This window comes from Gavia stellata, chromosome 5, assembly GCF_030936135.1.
Source record: "Gavia stellata isolate bGavSte3 chromosome 5, bGavSte3.hap2, whole genome shotgun sequence".
NCBI classification, from domain to species: Eukaryota; Metazoa; Chordata; class Aves; order Gaviiformes; family Gaviidae; genus Gavia; species Gavia stellata.
The window spans coordinates 48,133,131-48,153,281 of NC_082598.1; the positions used below are offsets into that span (position 1 = coordinate 48,133,131).

A 20,151-nucleotide genomic window follows, 5' to 3' on the forward strand; every position below is an offset into this window, starting at 1 on the left:
CCGCTACGTGGGCTATACGTAGGACGTGGGCATAAATAATAAATCCTGTCGACTTCAGCTGGCTTCTGCAGAGCATGGGGGAAGTCTGACTTCGGCCCAGGCAAGAAAGTTGCTCAGCGTTGACAGAAGGCCCCAGTTTTGACGCACAGATGTGCCTGTCCACTGCTGTACCCTAACGTCTGTGCGTGTGGTTATGGAAAACAGACGGCCTCGCGGTTTGGGGTGAGAGGCGGGAGCTCAGCGGTGTAAAACTGAAGGCCAGAGTGCAACGACTGCCGGTGCCCACCAGCCCACAGCCGCGGCCTGAAGCCGGAGACGGCTCCACCGCAGTTCCCAGGCCGCCGCCACCGCCCGCCCTTTATCCGGTCTCTCCTGCGCGTCAGCGTTGCCAGACGACGGGCAGTGCCGCGGCGGGCGGGGTGGCGGCGGCGGCGAGGCCGGGGCTTTCGGGGCAGGGCCGGCTGAAGGCGCTGCCAGGCGGGAGCGAAAGGCCGCCGCCATGTCAGGGGAAGGCGCTTCCAGCCGGGCGGTGGGGCGGCGCAGCGCGTTGCAGGTGAGCGAGGGCAGGGGCAGGGGCAGGGGCAGGGGCAGGGGCAGGGGCAGGGGCAGGGGCAGGGGCAGGGGCAGGGGCAGGGGCAGGGGCAGGCCGCGGGAGGGGAGTGCTGCCTGTGGGGCCGGGAAACGGCGTCGGCGGTGTTTGTCTGTGGACGGGTTTCTGCGATTGCGAATACAGTCATTTGCTGTTAAAGACAACACGCACAAAAAAGCCGATTTGCTATCAAAATGAAAACTGGGAAGCAGGTTTCCTTCTGTGTGGACACTAGAAGCTGCTCCCCGTGCATAACCTGGGAAGCAGCCGCCCTGAGACTTGAACAGCCCGACCGACTTCTCCGTTCCTGATAGTCCTGTAAAGATGGCTCTGGCTAAAGCACCGCAGTGGCCCACAGCAGGTGTCTCGGGAGGAGCGTAAGGGCCGTGTCAGACAACCTGCGCTCAAGCCTTCAGCGGTTTGTGGCTCAGGGTCTTCCAATCTGGAGATGCTGCTGCATTTCGTAATGTGTTTTTAATCTATAAGTAAGGCCAGTTGCTTTCAGAACCCGTGTAAATGTGGTGTGTCTCTGATGTTCTGCAGCAGAGAGTCCAAAATAATCAGCGGTGGCTTATGTGAAGTTCTCCTATTTGTTTTGGACCTGCCACCTGCTTCAGGTTCTTGTACTGCTGCCGTCAGTGCAGAGGTAGTCCCCGCTCACCACCTCTGTCACGCCTGGCGGTACAGACCTTTTTGGTGTGCTCTTGCAGATCAAAACATATAAATGGGGGAAAAAGTGTCACATGATGAAGCAATGTCGTTATTGCCAAAAATGGAAGAGCAATCTGCAAGATATGAAGAAGAAATATAAATTAATATATGGAGGGGTTTCTTAAACACAGAAAAATTGGGGGAATGATGATAGAGTGAAAACTGTATTTTACTTATCCTTCACAATAATTTTCAGTTAAACGGGTTAATCTCTGTTGCTCAGTTTTACTTATGTCTCTGTGGGAGGGGGGAATTAGTCCTGAACTTGAAGAAGTGAATCTTCCCTTCTGTGTAAAAGTTATTTGTGAAACCATTTCAGGATGAGCTACAAGAAGCAATTTCTGCTGATGCAGCAAGAGAGCAAACAGCTGAGTACTCAGATGACTTTGAGAGTGATGAAGATGGCATGTTAAACGGTAAGACACAATTAAATATTTTTCCATGTGTTTTTCCCTTACTTAACTCATTCCTAGATCACAGAGAATCTTTGTGAGTCAATATGATTTAATGTTCCAAGATCTCATATTTTAACAACTTCTAAATGACTTAGTCCTCCTCTTCCAAGTTAGGAGCAGAATTTCCAGTGAAATCAGTGGTGGTGCCAACCTGCTAGACCAGACGCAGTCTGTGCTGTTTCTTACAGTTGTGATGCCCGGTTTTACTCCTTAGCCATACTGTTTGCTCCACACCTGGATGAGACAGTAGCGCACAGTACTGTGAATGAAAGCGGACATGGGCAGAGAGAAAGCCATGTTGTTGTCTCGCAGTTTTCCCAGTCTGGACAATCAGTGAATAAGGGCTGCAGGACACACTGTAGATCATGCTTGCCTGGCTGTGTACACAAACCAGAACAGGTTTGATCTGGCTGTTTTTCTTGGGCCAAATTTGATATTTGGTAATGTTTATGTTTGATCTAATGAGGTTGGCTGAATGGCTCTTCTTCCTCCTGATAAGGTGCTGCATGTTAAGGGAAATACGAATCTTAAGTATCATAATGTATTTTTAAAAGGACTTCTGTGTCCTGATTTTCATTCAGACCTGAAACATCTTTTAAAAGTTCATGGGATGATTTGATTTCCCTTTGCTGACAAGATTTAGAAAAAAGCTCCTCCTGCGTTAAATATGTTACTTAACTATCATGACATTCTTTTGTCATCTTCCTCGAGCATTTGAACTCTGAAATAAAGTCAATTAGAAATAACAGGCTACAGGAAGATAAAAATATTTTTGTTAAACATGTGAACCTTAGCGTTGGAGCAGATACCTCCTTTGAGTATCTTCTACTAGATTTCAGATGGGACAGAAGTGAGGAGAATAGAAGGGGAGGGTGGATTCTGGTAACCAAATGTGCCTAGCTTTGTTGTTGTTGACTTGCTTCCACTTCTTACCGCATTGGAGACAGAGTTTTTTAGAAGGGATTTAAATTGCATGACAGGTGAGAATTAATCAGTGAATATTTGAAGTATTTTCTTTGGATTGGGACCATGGTAACAGATGACAGGAAAGGAGGTAGAATAAGGATCTAGTTTGGTGGCTTTGCAGAGATCAGAGGTGCAGAAACAGAAATGCTCAGAGACTTCGGTCAGGAGAGTGTTATATGAAAAATACTATTAAATTATAGAAGATACAGTTTCTGTGTCCCATTTTCTTCCACTCGTCTCAAATGGAAGTTGCTAATGTGCTATTTTCAGGTATTGGGGAAGAACTTAATGAAAGTAATTCAGGTGCTGAAAGCACTAAGAAATCAGTTGCTGTTCAGAGTCCTCTCTCAGATGATGGTGCTTCACAAAAAGCAGCAGATGTGGAAAATGAAGCTGCTGATGACATGACTTTATCCTTTCGTGAAAAGAAGCTTCAGCAAATAATGCTTTTAGAAAGTGAAAACATACAGGATGACAGAAAACACGGTGAAGATGAATGTTTGGAAAGACAAAATGAGGGTGATGACAGAAAAAATAATGAAGAATGTTCAGCTGCTGAAGAAGTACCGTGTGATAATAGTGAAAGTGACCACTATAATGACTTGCCTATTTGTGAACTACAGAAAAAAAGAAATCAAGAGGAAAACAAACCAATACCAAAGCCACGGGTGAACAAACCCAGAAATGCTTCAGCATCAGGTGAAAAGAAAGCATTTGAATGTTGTTGCTACTACCTGCTTAGCCTTAGCCATATTACAATATTTTGAAGTATTGTAATTTGGGTTATTTTCTGTGTTAAGTATCAGCTGCTTTGGCTTGCAGGGCATTTATTCAATATTCTTCTAAAAATACCTGTTTAGATAACCTCCAACTGCCAGGGGGTAAACTGAACCGGTGTGGGCCAAGTAGAAGGTAGTTCCTATTTGCTTTTTCCTTTCAGGAGATGAAAAACAGCTGTTTGGGTACTTAAGTGCAGCTCTCCATCGGTTGCATGTCCATGGAAGGTGTGGGAGGGCTACAGGGTTGCCTCCTCTGCGTGTGCATAGCACAGAAAGCCATAGTCACACCTTTTAACGGAGAGGTCCTTAAACAGGTATCCCTTCTCTATGACCACTGAAGTTGGACCACAGTGTTGGCAAATATAACGTTGAAGTCGTGATGCTGAAACATCATCAAGCTGTAATGTAATAGAATGTCAGAAAATGAGCTGTAACCAAAACATTTATGAATGGTAGACTTACCATCACAAAGTTAAAATTATCTTTTACTTTGAAGATACTGAGCCACTCTGGATGTATAGTCAAACGTGATAAAAGAACTGTAGTGTTTCATTATAAGAATAGCTAATTCAGTTTTAATATGCAAAGCTGAACTTGGAATTCTGCTAACTGACTACATGTGCTTTTATAAATTTAAAGTGTCAAAAGACTGTATATTTTTTATTTATTTCCTAATATGAGAAGAATTTGTCCTGTTTGAGGTTGAAAGAAATTTATGGCTGGTCATTACCTGTGATGGAAGATTACAGCTTTGAAGTTGGTAGAGCATGATTAGCAATATCGGCTCCTTTTTTGATTTCCCCATGTGGCACCAAAGTGCTAGATATTTGAATGTGCAGCTGGGCACTGCAGGTGCCTCTTTTTCCTGGCCAGTATGCTTGTGTAGTTTTAGACTGGCAGAAAAAAGTTGAAGTACTCCTTTTCTTCATGGGAATCTAAGTAGTATAGTGATACTAGCATATTGTCTTCGGTAATCAACCACTGTAAACTTTCTTATATTAGATAAATTGTTCCCTGTCCAACAGAGGAGGTGACTGTCCGGAGATTAATCAGCTTTTTCTGCTCCTTTGATTTTTCTTGTGATTTACTGCATGGAAAAACTGTCAGTGCACTTGTAGGAATATTGTTGTGACCTCTTAGCTGTCTAAACTTCACTTCTAATTATATGATTAGTCTTTATGCAGCTGAGTATGCTGGATGGGTATGGTGATTCTCCCATTTCCTGCGATAGATTTGTATGAACTAGGACTTAATATGCTTCCATGGCAATGTGCAGAATTAGATATGCATTTCTGTGTGGATCAGCATATATAAAGAAAAAGGCAGGTAGAAAGTCGTTGTATGGCTTGATCTCATTGGTGGCCGGGCGGGGGGAAGAAAACGTGAAAATGACAGGATTACTAAACAGGAGGAGGGTGAGGAGCCAGAGGACAGGAATCTGTAGGAAATTGTTGCGTGGTGGTTCTGCTGCCCAGTGACTGCCTTAGGGAGGGAACAGAGACATAATTGAAGAAGCGAGAAGTATACTGAAAGCCCTCCTCTTTGACTGCATTTCTCATAATGTCTCCTCCTAACCAAGGTTGTTCTCTTCTGCACCGTGTGGCAAGAAGCAGTCTTCCCTTTGTATTTTCTCTAGTAGATAAAGGGACAAACAGAATAGCAAAAAGGTTTTCTTACAACAGTGCTGTATTAGATATGTGCTCTCTTCTACATTTATGAAAACTCTGTCTCTCTAATTGCAGATAAGCTCTCGAATGTAGTTTCAATATATAGAGATAATAAATGGTCTATTTAGAGATTATATTAGAAGCTTTAAAACTTCCATTATACTTTCTGAAAAAGTGGCTGTAACTCTATATAGCTGTCTGTATATGGCCCCACTGTATTAAGAAAGCTGTGCTATTATTTAAATAGCTCATTTAACTGAAGATAGTTGAATCTAACTTAAGAAAATAGTGTTCCAGACTAAAATGTCTTTAACTAGGCATAATTGAAACTATAATATTTATTTTCAGCTGAGAATATCAGCATTCTTTCATTAGATGGCTGTTATAAACCATTACCTCAACCAAGAAGTATGTTGAGAAAAAGAGGTCCTGTGGAAGACAATGATCTTAATAGGTCAGAAGGAAAATTAACTTCTAGAAATGGATTGTCTTCATTTTCGGCATCATCATCCCTAACTACTCTGAATGCCCAAGCCACGCCCAAGAAAAAATTGCTTGCCGAAAGCCCTGGTCCTGAAGTAAGAGAGTATATGTGTTGATTTTTTTTTTTTTTTTTTTTTACGATCTACATTGGAAACTTTTGCAACTAACTTTTATTTAGCTGACAAAATTTTCTGGGAGGAAAAATAAGACAAAAATAGGAGTGGGAAAAAAAATGTCTAACAGTAGCATACTTATGATGAGGGGCAGATAAGAGAACATCATTCTTTTTCTTTGTAACTAGAAACAGGATTTTGTGATGGTTTGCAGCTTTATGTGCTGATTGGTTTTATTTCTCCAAATGTAAAACAAGGATTCTATTTCTCCTAGAGAGTTCTGAACAAGCATTCTATCAAAGTATTATAAAGTCAAATTAAATTTTTCTGATTTGTTATGAATTGCTCACTTGTTTATTTGTCACTTTCTGATCTAAGGCTCCATGGCTAGAAAGTACTTCACCACCATTTTCCATTAATTTTATTTCCCACAATGAAAGATCTGGAGACTCCAATTTACTGATGTGTGGAGAAGCACCACCTCCAAAAGGTAGAACTTAGATACATACAACTGGATAAATGTTATCATTTATACCTTAGTAATATCTAATGGCCCAATACAAGTCTTCTCAAAAATCAGTGACATTCTTAATTTCCTTTTTACACTCTTTTAGTATCTTTCTCACGCCCTTGTGCCTCCTTCTGTTCTGATTTTGAGAATGGCCCAGCCTCATTCTTGCAGTTACGTCCAAGTACAGTATCATCCCAGGTATTGAGAAATTTGGCCCTAGAGGCATCCCATGAATGCAGAGGAAGAGATTAGAGTTTGAGAATTTAGTTTTTGTACTTTGACTTGTGTCAAGTGTATGCATCGTTGTCTAAGCATCTTTGAGACTTAAACCAAGTCGTTTTAATTTCATTTCCTCTTATGCAGTCAACATGACTAGGGTAAATCTTTCACGTCTTCCTGCACCTTTTCCACAAAGTTTAATACAAACTAAGTAGCACTTTTCTATTTTTTTGGATTTGTGAATCCTTAACAGTTCTTAGGGGATGTGCAGACCCTTTAAGAAATACCAAATCTGTGGCCTTCTCAGCAGTGTTCATTGAATTTACCTTTCTTAGTCCCCTTTTTCAGATTGGTTACAAAAAATCCATGGACCCCAGGTTGAAAAGCACTGGAATAGGCTGTTAGACACCTTTTTTAATTTGCCAAGGGAATCATACTGGGGGGGTAGTTTGCTGTGTGCAGGACTGCAACAGGTAGGTAACATAGACTGTCAGATGCAGCAAGAAAAATGCTGTCAGTATGGCCTATGTAATGTCTATATGCTGCAGCCTAATGAGATAAATGATAGGACTTGACTTGAAGAATTTAGTGGAGAAGGGTGAACAAAGTTTCAAGACTCAGGCAATGTACTGAGTAGAACATAAATATTTTTAGATCTGTGTTTAATTTCAGTTCTTTTTTGTATTTTGCTGATACCTTGGATTAGAAAATTTGTTTGGTATAGCTTGATGCTTTTAAGCATTGTTAATGAAACAATGTCTAAGGAGAGTTTGTATGGGGAGAAGGATATGAGCATCAGTATACTGGAATGAGTAGATCCTCCAAGTGCAGGGACAGCATAAGATCAAGAGAATGACAAAGGTGGCGTTGTCAGGACAAAGGAGGACATAGAAACAACAGTGATATGGAGTCTGCAACAAATCTAGAGGAAAAGGGATTGGAAAAGATTGTTTAGATGTGGTGCTGAAGTGTGCAGGTGTGAGAATTTCAAGCAGACTGGTCAAACTTGTAGAGCTTGAACTGTCAAGAAAGAAACTACAATAATAATGCTTACAGGTTTTATGTGGCATTTTTCAGCTAACCACGGGAAGGTTAGTAGTTTGTATCCATTTTGAAAACAGCCAATGTGACTTGCACGTGAAGTTCTGTGAAGTTCATGCTACAAAGTGCTCATAGTCAGCAGTAAATCTGCTGTCTCCAGTGTCCTGTGCACTAAGTGCTGCAGCTTGATTAGAGTTATACAGTACAGTTTCTGATGCCTACAGTTTATATACGGTTTTACTATCTAGTAAGTGTAAAGTAAAATATTAAAGTTTACATATCAACAGAGGATAGAAAATGGTTCGTAAATATTCAGAATTCTCCTTGTCACATTGAACTTACCTTCATTGTTGTAAATCTAGGTTAAATTTCCTAGATTGTCAGCACTGATATTCATTTCTTCAGGTAACTTGAAATTAATCTGTCATCCACAACTTATATTTCTTTGAAGAATTCCATCAGAAAATTGTGGAAGACTGTAATTTGGAATTTACCATGGCATTTTTTGGTTTGTGTCTGGATTGCTTTACAAATTTAGATCTCTGCATTAATGGCAGTTCAGATCTGATAAAAATGTTTTTTAAGTAGTATTAATAAAGTGTTTCATAAATTACAATTTCACTACTTAGGCATGCATTTCAGTTGAGGTGATGCTTTGTTTAAAACCTCACCACAGAATCTTTCTGTTAATTCCTTGTGTGTCCCGCATCCCTGAAAAACACCACACAATGAAAGTAGTTTCTGTTACCTAAATTGTCTTACAGACTTCATTAGTAGTTTGCTAGATGTCAGAAGAGCTCTTGCTGTGATTGCAATGGCTCTTGCTTTCGGTTTCTGCACTAGAACCATGTTTGGGTGGTGAGGCAGACAGGAAGTTTTGTCTTTGTCGTGCTCACACATTCTATAACATTTGTTAGAGCTTCAGTTGATACTCCAGTCTTACATTTAAATACAATACAAGTGAATACTCTTCTTATTAGTCCGTATAGTTCTTAGAAGAAAGTATACAGAAAATACGTTATATTACATCAAATTTAGTAATAAGTTTCATAAACAGGTGTTCTTAATACAGAAATAACAATATTGAGGAACAATGAAATTCTTGTTAATGTGTCCTCTCAATCCTTTTTCACCCATTAGATCAAGATCAGAAAATCAGCACCAGTGACTTGAAACTGGAGGACAACGGTAGAAAATCCCCTTCTGTGATAGAAGTAATGATGACCACAGTATATGAGAAAACAAAGAAATTAGAGATGTCAACAGGTGACAGTTCAGATGAAATGGTGAAAATAGTGGAAGGGCAAATAGTAACTGATACCATACAGAAGGTATCAGTGGATGATCAATCTGAGCATGGGGAGGCAAAGAACAATTCAAACAGCTCTGTCAAGGTATTGTTCATATGCGTTTTTACCATTGTTTAGTACAATGTCCTAGAAGCACAGTGAAAAGTTTTGTAAAGTTACTGATGGTACCTTAAATGTGTAGAACTCTGTAAAGCTGACAATTTATCTGTGGCTTCTAGAGCTGAGGCTCTTAAAAATTCTGTATAGTTTTATGGAAGATGTAGGGAAAACCTTTTACACAAAACATTTAAACCAGGTTAAGGTATTGAAATGTGCATTTTCCAATCTTAATGAAATACCCTTATCCAAGTGAAAATGTCATATCTCTATGGTGAGGTTAGCTGAATTGGAATGAGTAGGGTATGTTGGCAGAGGATGGCATCCATAGTGTCACTTGAATAATGGATAAGATGCAAAGCACTTTATGCTTTATCATAAGAAAGCAAATAAGTAGATATAAGTAACTGTTAAAGCTAAATATTAAAAACAGTTAAAAGAGTGTTGATATAATAACAGGGAAGCCCATTGCCCAGCTGGGTTCTTTTTATTGCTTTGTATTTCTAAACTGTAGGCTATATTTTTACATAATACAAAGAAACATTTCTAGGTGCTGTTTCAAAAAGATACAGACATTCGGAAAGGTTCGTTAGTTGGTTTGTTGGGTTTTTTTTACTTTCTTACCCTGTGCTGTACCCTTTCTATATTAAAGTGGCTTTCTTGCATATTTTTTTAACTTTATAGAATATCTCAAGTTGGAAGGAACCCATAAGGACCATCGAGTCCAACTCCCAACATCCTTGTTAGCTTGTAAAAATGTAAAAATCTGTTTCATCATGATCTAGTTCTGTTGCTTGAGGAACTCTATAATTTTACTTTTCCTCTGTGTTTCTTAGGAACTAAGTGAAACAAAGGAGAGAGTTCTACAAAACCCAAAAGCTTCTTTATCTGACAGGTAGGAGAAAGATGCTATGTATCACAGTCTGCAGAGTGTAAGATGCATGTAAATGCCCTGACAATGCTGCTTCACTCTCATTTTCTGTCAGCATTGTCTTCACTGTTGACAACCTCTGACCATCTGTGGGAAACAGTTTAGTAGATGTGGCATGGTATTACAACGCTTGCTCAGGGGTATCAGATCAGACTCCAAGTCTTTTGCCAGTGTCTATGATGAGTGTGTACTACTGGATCCACCAGTGAATCCAGGCCATGATGTCTTACAGGTTTTAAGCTGTTTTGTAGATGAAAGTATAAGAAATTTGTAAACTTTCTTGGGCTGAATGCGTTGGCTTGTTTTGGCAATAGCAAAGCCCTCGGAAGAAAACGGGCTTCTTCCTCCTTTCCTTTTCCCCTATCCCCAGCCAAGTGAATGTGAAAACAGAATCACAGTAACTTTTGGTATACACTGAAATAAAAAGAACGCTACTTCGTATCAGCTACAATAAATGGAAAGATCATGAATATGTTTGTGTCTTGGTATTTTTACAGGTCTCTGTCTTCTGTGCACTTGAAGAAAAAGGCAAAAGCTGTTGCAGCAGCTACACCTATTTCATCTCAATATCTGGGAACATTAAAGGTGTTGGAGGATAAACGCGTGCAGAAGAACAATACCGAATTTGACAAAGCAGATAGTTTACGAGCAGCTGTTTTCCAGGTAGGTCTTAAAAACAAACAAATAAAAAACAAACAAAACAACCAACAAGCAAAACTGTGCCTATTAAAACCCTGTTATAGGAGGCAACACCTCTTATTTTCTTGAAATCAGTATTTCTGAGTATATTCCTTGCATATGCTTACCGATGTAATAATCCTTTTATTCTGTTGGCTATGCCTTTTCATCAAATTATGAACTAAAAAGCTAGATGAGAGGGACATACCGTGCTTCATAATTTATTGTGTCAGACTGTTTTCAGACACATATAATACTCCTTTATTTCTACTTCTTCCTTAACATAAGTAAGCGTGTAGCTCAGACTTTCTTTTCCTGGTGTGTTCTATTCAGGAAGAGTGAAATCAAGTCTAGTATTCTCTCCAGAAGGATGATCTATGTGGATTCTGTGTAGAATTTCGTAATAGTTAGTTTGTAGGTTCCAACAGATTTTTGCTACTAATCTGTGTGAGAAAAACTTTCATCAACAGGTGTTGTTCATATTGGTATGTGTTTTTAATACTTGTTATGGTTCTAGAACAAAATTTAGAACCTCAAGTTTGCATTTATATTGTCCCTATAATTTTTAAAGATAAAATAGGCTTAATTTACGGCACTGGTATCTCTAAGCAGCATATCAAATATATAATTAAGCTTTAAAAATTTAAGCCTGATTCTGCAGATGGCTTGTAACACTTTATGGATGCCTGAAGTTTCACTCTTCCCAGTTGGATTTTATACTCTTTAAGTATAGGTATTTGCAAGAGAGACAATAAATGTAAATAATTTTACTGTATACCAAGTGATAAGAATCTTTGTTCCATTCTTCTTTTTCTTTTTTTTTTTTATGCTTACATTTTTTTGTGTGGTTTGTAAAGATATTTTTTTTTTTAAAGATCTTTAAGCTTTTTCATATTTTGTAGCTGTGATTTTAGAACCTTAGTCTTCCACATGGGGTAGTTATTTAAGTAGCACATGGAAGAATTAAGAGTGATTTTGGTGGTCATTGTATTGGTGCTCCTCTAATAATATTTGGTTGTTTTAACAGAACTTTTTTAGTTATAACTTAAAAAGACTTTAAAAGTATAAAAGTCTTCTAATGGTTCTTACAGAATTGGTTGGAAAAGAAAAGGGTCTTTCTACTGGAATTAAAGAGAATCGAAAAGAAGAAAGCTGAAAATCTAAGGAACAGTACTGAAAAGGTTTGTTTACATTCTTGTTTAAAAAGAAGTTGACAAACTAAAATTCTCTGAAGTACGCTTACCTGTTCTTTCTGCCTAATTACATCACTCTGCTATTCTAAGGTGTCTGGTTTTCTCTAAATAGCACAAGGTAAGATGAAACAGTAAACGGCATGTCCCACTTGTTATGGTTGCTGTAAAGGATGTGTGGCTCATTCTTCTCTACACATTTACATAAGGTATGTTAAAAGTGTGCTGCTTAGATTAATTTTCAGGTTTGTTTACAAAGATCTTGGGATGCTCAACCCTTCAGGTGTTAAGTTTTAATTTGTCATTTGTTAGAAAATGAGTTTGCTCCCCGTATCAAGAGATGCTTATCTACAGAGGACTGTATTTTGAACAGGACCATACATAATTCTTAGATTTTACTTTTGAGTATTTAATATGTTTTGCTTCTAAGCATTTAACATGTATTTCATGTTCTTCTACACATATTTTGCAGGAGTAGTTTGTCTCATTCGATTAAGAGCGTAGAAAAAAGTTCTATATAGTTCAAATTTAATTTTGAGTATTACTTGGAATGTTGTCTGCAAATCAATTTCCATTTCTTTATTGCTCCATCTAATACTACATGTGACAATGAGTTTAAAGCATACTATTTCAATTGCAGTTTTATATTTAAGGGTATTTAAATGTAGACTGTTATTTTCAATCTAGAAAGAAACTGTTAAAAGAGAGGAAGCAATTGCATCTTTCGAAGCCTGGAAAAAAAAGAAAGGAAGAGAGGCAAAGAAGTTAAGTGAAAAAAACAAGCTTGAGGAACTTAAGAAAAAGAAAGCTGCAGAACAGAATGAGGAGAAAACGGAAGCAGCACAGAAGGTGATGTGAAATATGTACATAAATGTGTATTGGATATGGTTCAGGAGAGTATTGAGAATAATTATGATTAATCCAGCAAGAGATGGAAACGAACTAGATTCTAAAATCTAAACATAGTTAATTTTTGAAGAAAGCTCGTATTACATTCTGTTCTGTTGGAAGTATGTAAAGTTTACATTTGCACATAAACAGGCGTTTTTCCATATTTGGATTCGATTAACTGAATGTAAAATAAACTGCATATAAACACACTGGCAATGAACTATTACTTACTGGGAGAAATAATTTGTTCTTTTTAGGTATAGTGATACCCCCTTCTGAGCAATGCTGCAAACAAATATTCCAAAATTGAAACGTGTAGAAATTACAGAAAATAATAATACAGAATAAACAAGTGGAGTATTGACAAAAAGGTGAGGGGTAAGATTTCTAATTAATCTGGGATTTTCTTTAGGCATTTGAAAAATGGAAAGAAAGAAAAGCGGAATATTTAAGAGAGCAAAGCAGAAAGGAAAAACAGTCTGAAAGAATCAGGAAGAAGAAAGAAGAGGAACTGGTTGCAGAGAAGAAGAGAGACAGCATGTCAGCAGTTGAAAAATGGTACTACTCCACTGGATTTTTCAATATCATAGTTTCCCAAATCTTTGCTTATAAGTGCAATAGGTCTTCTGTGAGTGCTTGATATGCTTTCAGTTGGGAGACAATGACATGTTTGAGATCAGGCTCTTCAGTCCCAACGGAGAACAAGTATAACAACGAGAACAAGCTGTATAGTTTCTTTCAGTTTAGTAACTTAAACACTTTCCTCCCCAAAAGGCTACTGACTAAGCCTGGGCAGAGATACTGCAACTGAGAAGTAAGATTCATTGAGTAGTATGATGTCTTATGTGATTAGTCTCATGCTTCATTACTAAACCATAGGAAGGAAAGTAAATCTTTGTCTTAGTGGAATACAACGTATGAATGTAGATGTATTCAGAAGCAAATGAGATGTGTTTGCTGGAGAAATTCTTTGTTAGTTTTACAAGCCAAGAGTTTTCACAGACCATGTCCAAATTACTATTACTCACAGAAGCTTTGAATCTAATTTTTGAGTCTAATAATTTGAATCTAATTTTTATGTGATACCAAATAAGGGAGAAAGTAGTACAGAAAAGGTGATGCCATAATAGATAGAATAGTAGGTTCATTTATACCTTGGTGGTATAATACGTAAAGATGGACTCTGAAGATTTTTAATATATATTCTCGATCTTTTATTAAATGCGTAAAATACCTCTTTTGACACAATTTAGTTAATCAGTCACAGATGCAGCATTTAGTCTGTTACATGATGATCTCCTGTTTTTCCCTCTCACTATACAGGAATGAAAAAAAGGAAGAATATATGAAACAGAAGAAAGTTGAAAAAATCCTAGAGAGAAGAAAGCAAGAAATACAACAGGCAAAGAAGGAAGAAAAAAATAAAAAGGCTATGGAGGAATATGAAAGATGGCTGGTAATTTTTTTTTTTCACTTTGTCAAAACCAAAAAGATTAATGTAGTAACGAGTGTGAACACTTTTGTATTGTAATACTTATGTTTTTTCATGCTGTTATGAGAGAGGCCAGATGATGGCAGCATTACATAGCTAGTCCCCCAAAATTCTTGAGCAAAATTATAAAATATGGTGGGCTTGCTATGTAGCATACATGGAAAATATATTCTCCCTACTTACATGTCATAGAGTTTTGAATTTCATAGTTAGTCTTTGTTTTTTGAAATTCCATGTCAGGAGCAACCATCTCTGAAGGGCCAACTCACCACAGCAGAAAACCTGAAAAGCCAGGCAGCATCACCAGCTGCAACAGTGAGTGCATATACATTCAAGGAAGCATTTAAAGTGGAGATTTGTATACCTTAAAATTGATAACAGCACTTCCATTTACTAGAAAGCGTGGAACTGTGATGCTCCCAATTATATTTTTCCTACAACAGTGTACTTTAGTCATAGTTAAGTACACTAATCTAGTACTCTAGTCCCAACAATAAGGCAGGTTTTTTTTCCTTCTACAGAAATACAAACTAGAAGAGAGATCACTAATATTCTTACCATATATTGTTTTCTTAAAGATGTGTGACTTGCTAGTTAGAGAAAAACCTGCGTTTTTCATTCTCACCCTGTGACACGGTCATCATACTGACTTTCAAGGTTTTCTAAGTTTGAGAGTGTTTCTTCTGTTGTCTGTCTTCCTTGTGATTTCTGGCATATGTGCTGTACATAGGATCTTTGTTGCCATTTATAAGAATGGTATCTTGCAACTCAGCTGGCTTAAGGTCCTTATAGGGATTCATTTGTACTGTCAATAGCTTAAAAATACCTTTTCCAGAGTCTTGAGTGGGCTTTCTATTTTTTTTATTTTTTTGGGAGGGGAGGGGGAGATAGATGAGAACTGAGGCAGACAGATGTACAGGTGTGGGACAGATTTTAAAAGGACAGTCATCCTTTACTTGGCTAACTCAGAAATATGCAGTTACGTAAAACAGCAAGAGCCTGCATGTTTTCCCTTCTCTCTGTTTTCAAACATTTTTAGTCTTAGCTTTAAGTCTTTCAAGATCTTATTTGACCTGGTTGCCTGTTGGAATACCTCTGATTTCTGTAATCATTGGTGAAAAGTGTTTTCTCTGGTCCCCTTTGTCAAGTGATTTCCAGTTCAGTTTTCTGAAATGATTAATGTCCAATCTTAGATTATTTCTTGCTTAGTCAAAATTCCTGGTTCCCAAGGAAGGAAGTACTATGCTTTGAGTAGCAGCTAATGCTCTGTCCTGGCATGCTCCACTTACCAAGACTATCCTCAATTAGTGTAGTTGTACCAAAGCATGAATATTACCTCTCATTGTACATTTGACTTCCTTGCTGTCTTGGACTCTGTACGAAGGTAAAAAAATTAACTCTTTTTTAGGGAATGAAATCTGCTGCCTAGCACAGGCTCCCCTGTTCAAATTGTGTATAAATTCATGAGGTCATCGCTTCACTTCAGTGGGATTATTAACATAAATTTTAGTAGTTGGAGGAATGACCAGATCTAAATGCATGTACATGTGCCTACATGAGAGGAACAGTTTGAAAAATAAGCAAGTGTTGGAGGATGTGATAGGTATTGAATTGGTTGGCAGAGGTACCTCTAAAATCATCTCCTTTTGTCTATGTGCAAGTGTTGACTGATGTGTCACATGCCCAGTCTTCACATCTTTACTTTCTGAAATTGTGCTGGTTTTTGCAGCTAACACATCTTTATTTGAGAAAGCATATCAGGCAATGGCTCTGTCATCGTGTTTGCCCAGAATATTATCTCACTTTGTATAGTAATAGAGAAAATACACACCTTCAGTGAACTGCAGGAGAGAAACGCCTATAAAGTTGTCAGTTTATTATCAAGGGGACTAAGATGATGTCTGCCTACAGGTAGATGAACAGGCGTCAAATCTGAGAGAGCAGAATTGTAGAAGTCTTTTAAGTGTATTATTTCAAATAAGAGGATTTTTGTTTGAGGAGAAATAAAATAGGAGTAATATAGTGGGAAGTATTCTAATATGTTTTCATTAACATTAAACAGAAATAAATGTGTAAATTCATCCACAGCTTTCCTGAACCAGGCGTTGACCATAACGCAGGGGTAAAACACACATAAAAATCTCCTTGTAGTTCTTCTAAAATACAAGAAACGTTCTGCTTTTATGTTAATGGTAATTCTGTTACTTATACTTTTAGAGGTCATTGTATGAATGTTTGATAACATAAGTGCATAGAGAAGATTAGTTTTTAAACATGAAAATAAATGCCCCAAAAAAGGCTATTAACACTTGTAAAAATACTAAGATAAAAAGGATAATCTTGAGCTGAGATACTTTAGTATTTCTGAGGAAATTTAAGCTTTTGATTTTTTTTGTTTCTTTCATGCTATTTGCCTCTTGCTACTCACCAAGTACTCTTCAAGCCAATCTAGATGTTATGCTTGATAAATGATAATTTTTAACTTAACACATACTACCAGTGTCTGACACTTGTCATTGACATGCACCTATTCTGAGGAGTAGAACATGGAGAAGAATCACACAGAAAGTTTATAATGACAGTTTAGTTTCCATTATTTTTGAGATAGTAATCTTGATACCTGCTTTCTGTAGAGAAAAGCGAGTATCCTAGATGTGTTATGTTCTCCATTTCATGTGGCAAATGTTAGTCTAGTATGAATTGATGAGAAGTAAGGCTGCTCTCAAATAATTCTTGAAAATCAACATAGTAAGGTCAAATGCCCTAGAAAAAGTTTGAAATTTTACCTTGAGGCTGAACATGCTCAACAACTATTTTGGCATTCTAAAGCTGTTTAAAAACACCAGGAAATGATGTACTGTATAAGTCTCATGGATTTGTTGCTTTTCTGGGTTAGAAACAGCTGATGTGCGTTATTCATTTCATGTGGTTTAATAAGATCTATCTGAAAATACTTTCTATGTTGGCATTTTAATCTCCTGGCATTGCAATATGTTAGAAATAAGGCTGTTATTGTTATTCCTCTTAATTTTGTAAGGCTTCTATACTGTCTAAAATTCAGTTATTATGTGGCAGTCATACTGCCAAAGATTGTGATCTTTCCAGAATTTTGTAAGTGAAAAATATATTCATCTTACTAGGATATTGGGTAGGAAACTTCCACAGAGAAATCAAGCCATACAATTGAGTTGATCTAGTGTATGACAAGCTACAGTTACTGAGTTCATCTTTCACTATTTCTGTTATTCTTCTCCTGATAGTGCAAATAACATCTTGTTTATTATTTTAGGCAAGATTTATATCAGTTATGTCTCGTGAGAATGTGAACTAGAACATAAAAAGCTTTGTGTGTGTTGAAGACAGGGAGGAAGCCAATAAGTCTTTCTGTCAAATTTAATCTTTAAAAACCAGTTAAATTAACTCAAGACTTTTTCCTTGGCACTGGGATTCATTCATGAAAATTAGATCTTCAAACCCAAACATTCAAAACTGAGATATGATTAAAAAATCCAAAGCAAATTTCATTCCCTTTGAAATGCATCTTTGGTTTGGGTTTTTCATACATGAGTCTGTTATGCAACATGTATTTGGTAAAGAGTGCTTTATAAACATAAAATATGCACATTTCTCTGTAACACATGATTTCTTAAATAATTGCCAATACTGTTACAATAAGTCCCATTTTAATGAGTTTTCGATTACCTGTCCTGATGTGTCTTTGAATGTCAAATACAGATTCAGATTCTAAGATTTGTAAAATATGACTAAATTTTTCTAAAAATAAATTGGCTAGATATGTGCAAATACTCCAGAACAGGAACATGAATCTTATATGTGTTCATTATAGAGCTGATTTTTCCCAACATCATCTGTACTGCTTGCACATATCTTGTTGTCTTTTTTGAAAAATATCACTGATAATGCAGACTCATTTCCCCTTAGGGTACTAACCAGTTCCCTTTAAGAATTCCTGAAAAAAATATCTTGAACTTGTTCTAAAGACCCAAAGCTACTAGTTGTGTTCATCCGAGGAAGATCTCTATGGAAGGAGAAAGAAGGCAAAAGTGTAGGATGACAGAGTCAGAATCTTACAGTGCTACAAGCCCAGTTTGTCTCAATTACTCCCTATAATCCAGAAAGATACAGTTTGTACACAGGGATAATATTTTTTTATTGTACTAGTAGGGATGAACTTTTGTATTGCATGTTTTAGTAAACGGCATTACTTCTCCATGCAAACCTTGTCTTGCTTTTAATCAGCTTTATTAGTAACAACATGAAATAATTGTGTGTTTATTTAGCCAGACCATACATTCCTAACTGAATTGGATCTTCAGATTTATGTTAACAGAGACCTAAAGGGCACAGATTAAAATCATATTGATAGAGTTGATGTGTATGCCAGTTGTTGGTCCTAGGGATGAAGGCACTGTTCATGTGCCAGAAAGCCAGCTGCTCAAGAACCTTTTGCCCACCTGTCAAGCAGGGCACTGTAAGTTACGCTCTGGTCCATAATGTCAACCTTGGTTCCACCAAGAGAGAAACTACTTTAAGCCAGTAAGTGGTGTGCTCAAGCATGCACCTCAAACCTGCAAGTATGATACAAGGAAAATTTGCACCTATAAAGAACTCCCCAATGTACTAAATTGCTGATGCAGATGCACCCTTAGATGCTGGTCCTCATAATGGTGAAATGGCAGTCATCTTTGCAAAGAAGAATGCTTATTTTATAGAGAACAGAACAATATAAAAATAATTACAAATACTTGCAGTTACTTTTTTTAATGACAGGTCTCTTGAAAATCATTAGTTAATCAGGCACAAAAAGAATATTTAAAGTATCTTGCTTATCCTTCATCATACTAACTGCCCATTGCGGTTTGAAACAATAGAAAATACCATCAGAACCTTGTAGTGTTTATATTATAAGTTACATATTTGTTTATAATTAAATTGTTTACTTCCCAGTTTGTTCTAGTATATGGCAAGTGTGATTTAGTAAGTACAGAAAGTTACAAAGATGCATCCATGTTCTCATTACATGAGAACATATTTAGCATTGTGAATTAGGTATCCTCTTAAAGAAAACAAGTAATTAAGATGAGACTAATTACATACAAGGCAAATACAGTACCTAATCCACTAGGCCTTCTGTTGGGCTTTTTGTTTAGATAGTGCACAAAACGAGCCCATCCTTGAGACAGTAACATTAATCGTAAATGATGTCAAATGTGCAGCCTCTTGTGTTGCGTTGTGCAGTGTGTATGACTGAATCCCTAAAAGGGATGCACTAAGCACCAAAAGGCAGATCTCCATTGCGTGTTAACTTTTCGTTTTTACACGAGAAAGGTATAACAATTATTGTAACTTTTCTGTTCGTGGACTTGGTTGGTTGGTTGGGTTTTTGTTTGTTTGGGGTTTTTTTGACACATCTTTTTATTCTCAGGAAAAGAAAGAGAGGAGAGAGCAGCTTGAGAAGAAGCAAAAGAAGTTGCAGGCTATCCATGGGAAAGAAGCACCTTCTCCCTGGAGTCCACCTGGCAAAGTCACGTATTCAAGGAATTACTGAGCAGTCTATTGCCTTCTATGAGAAAAGGTGATCCACAAAGATCTGACAATGGCTAGTCATTATTTCAGTAACAGCTGATTTTCACTGAATCCATAATAGATGTTGCATCCTTTCTTTTTGGTTTATTTTCTCTCTGGAGTTTAAATAGATCAGTTGTCTCTTTCCATTGCTTTAGAAAATGTACCAGTTTTTGTGATTAACATTTAACTTAGTTTTGCTAAATCCTATGTTACTTCATCCTTTTTGGTGAAAGTGTATATTCAGAATACATAAGGCTGTACTCTGGCATTTTTTTCACCCAATAAATAGCAGAATGGTTATTTTTAAGTTACTAGGCCACGCTGCTGGGGAGTTAAGTCTGGAAGAAGTGCTTTGTGAAGGAGGAGGATGATGGGCAAGGAGATGTTGGTTCTCTTGTGGTGACAAAAAGAAGAGACTAAGCAGTATGGTAGGGGGACAT

The 20,151-nt window shown here is 37.4% G+C and overlaps 1 protein-coding gene across 1 annotated transcript; it reads left to right on the top strand.

Annotated features, from left to right (window-relative positions):
* The first annotated feature begins 499 nt into the window (after positions 1-499).
* Positions 500-19,691, top strand: MAP9 (microtubule associated protein 9). The gene is made up of 11 exons (XM_059818208.1): positions 500-553; positions 1,599-1,716; positions 2,992-3,420; positions 8,675-8,928; positions 9,777-9,835; positions 10,369-10,534; positions 11,641-11,730; positions 12,427-12,588; positions 13,043-13,188; positions 13,954-14,086; positions 19,569-19,691. The coding sequence occupies exons 1-11, from the start codon at positions 500-502 to the stop codon at positions 19,689-19,691; spliced, it is 1,734 nt and encodes a 577-aa protein (XP_059674191.1).
* Positions 19,692-20,151: the final 460 nt, after the last annotated feature.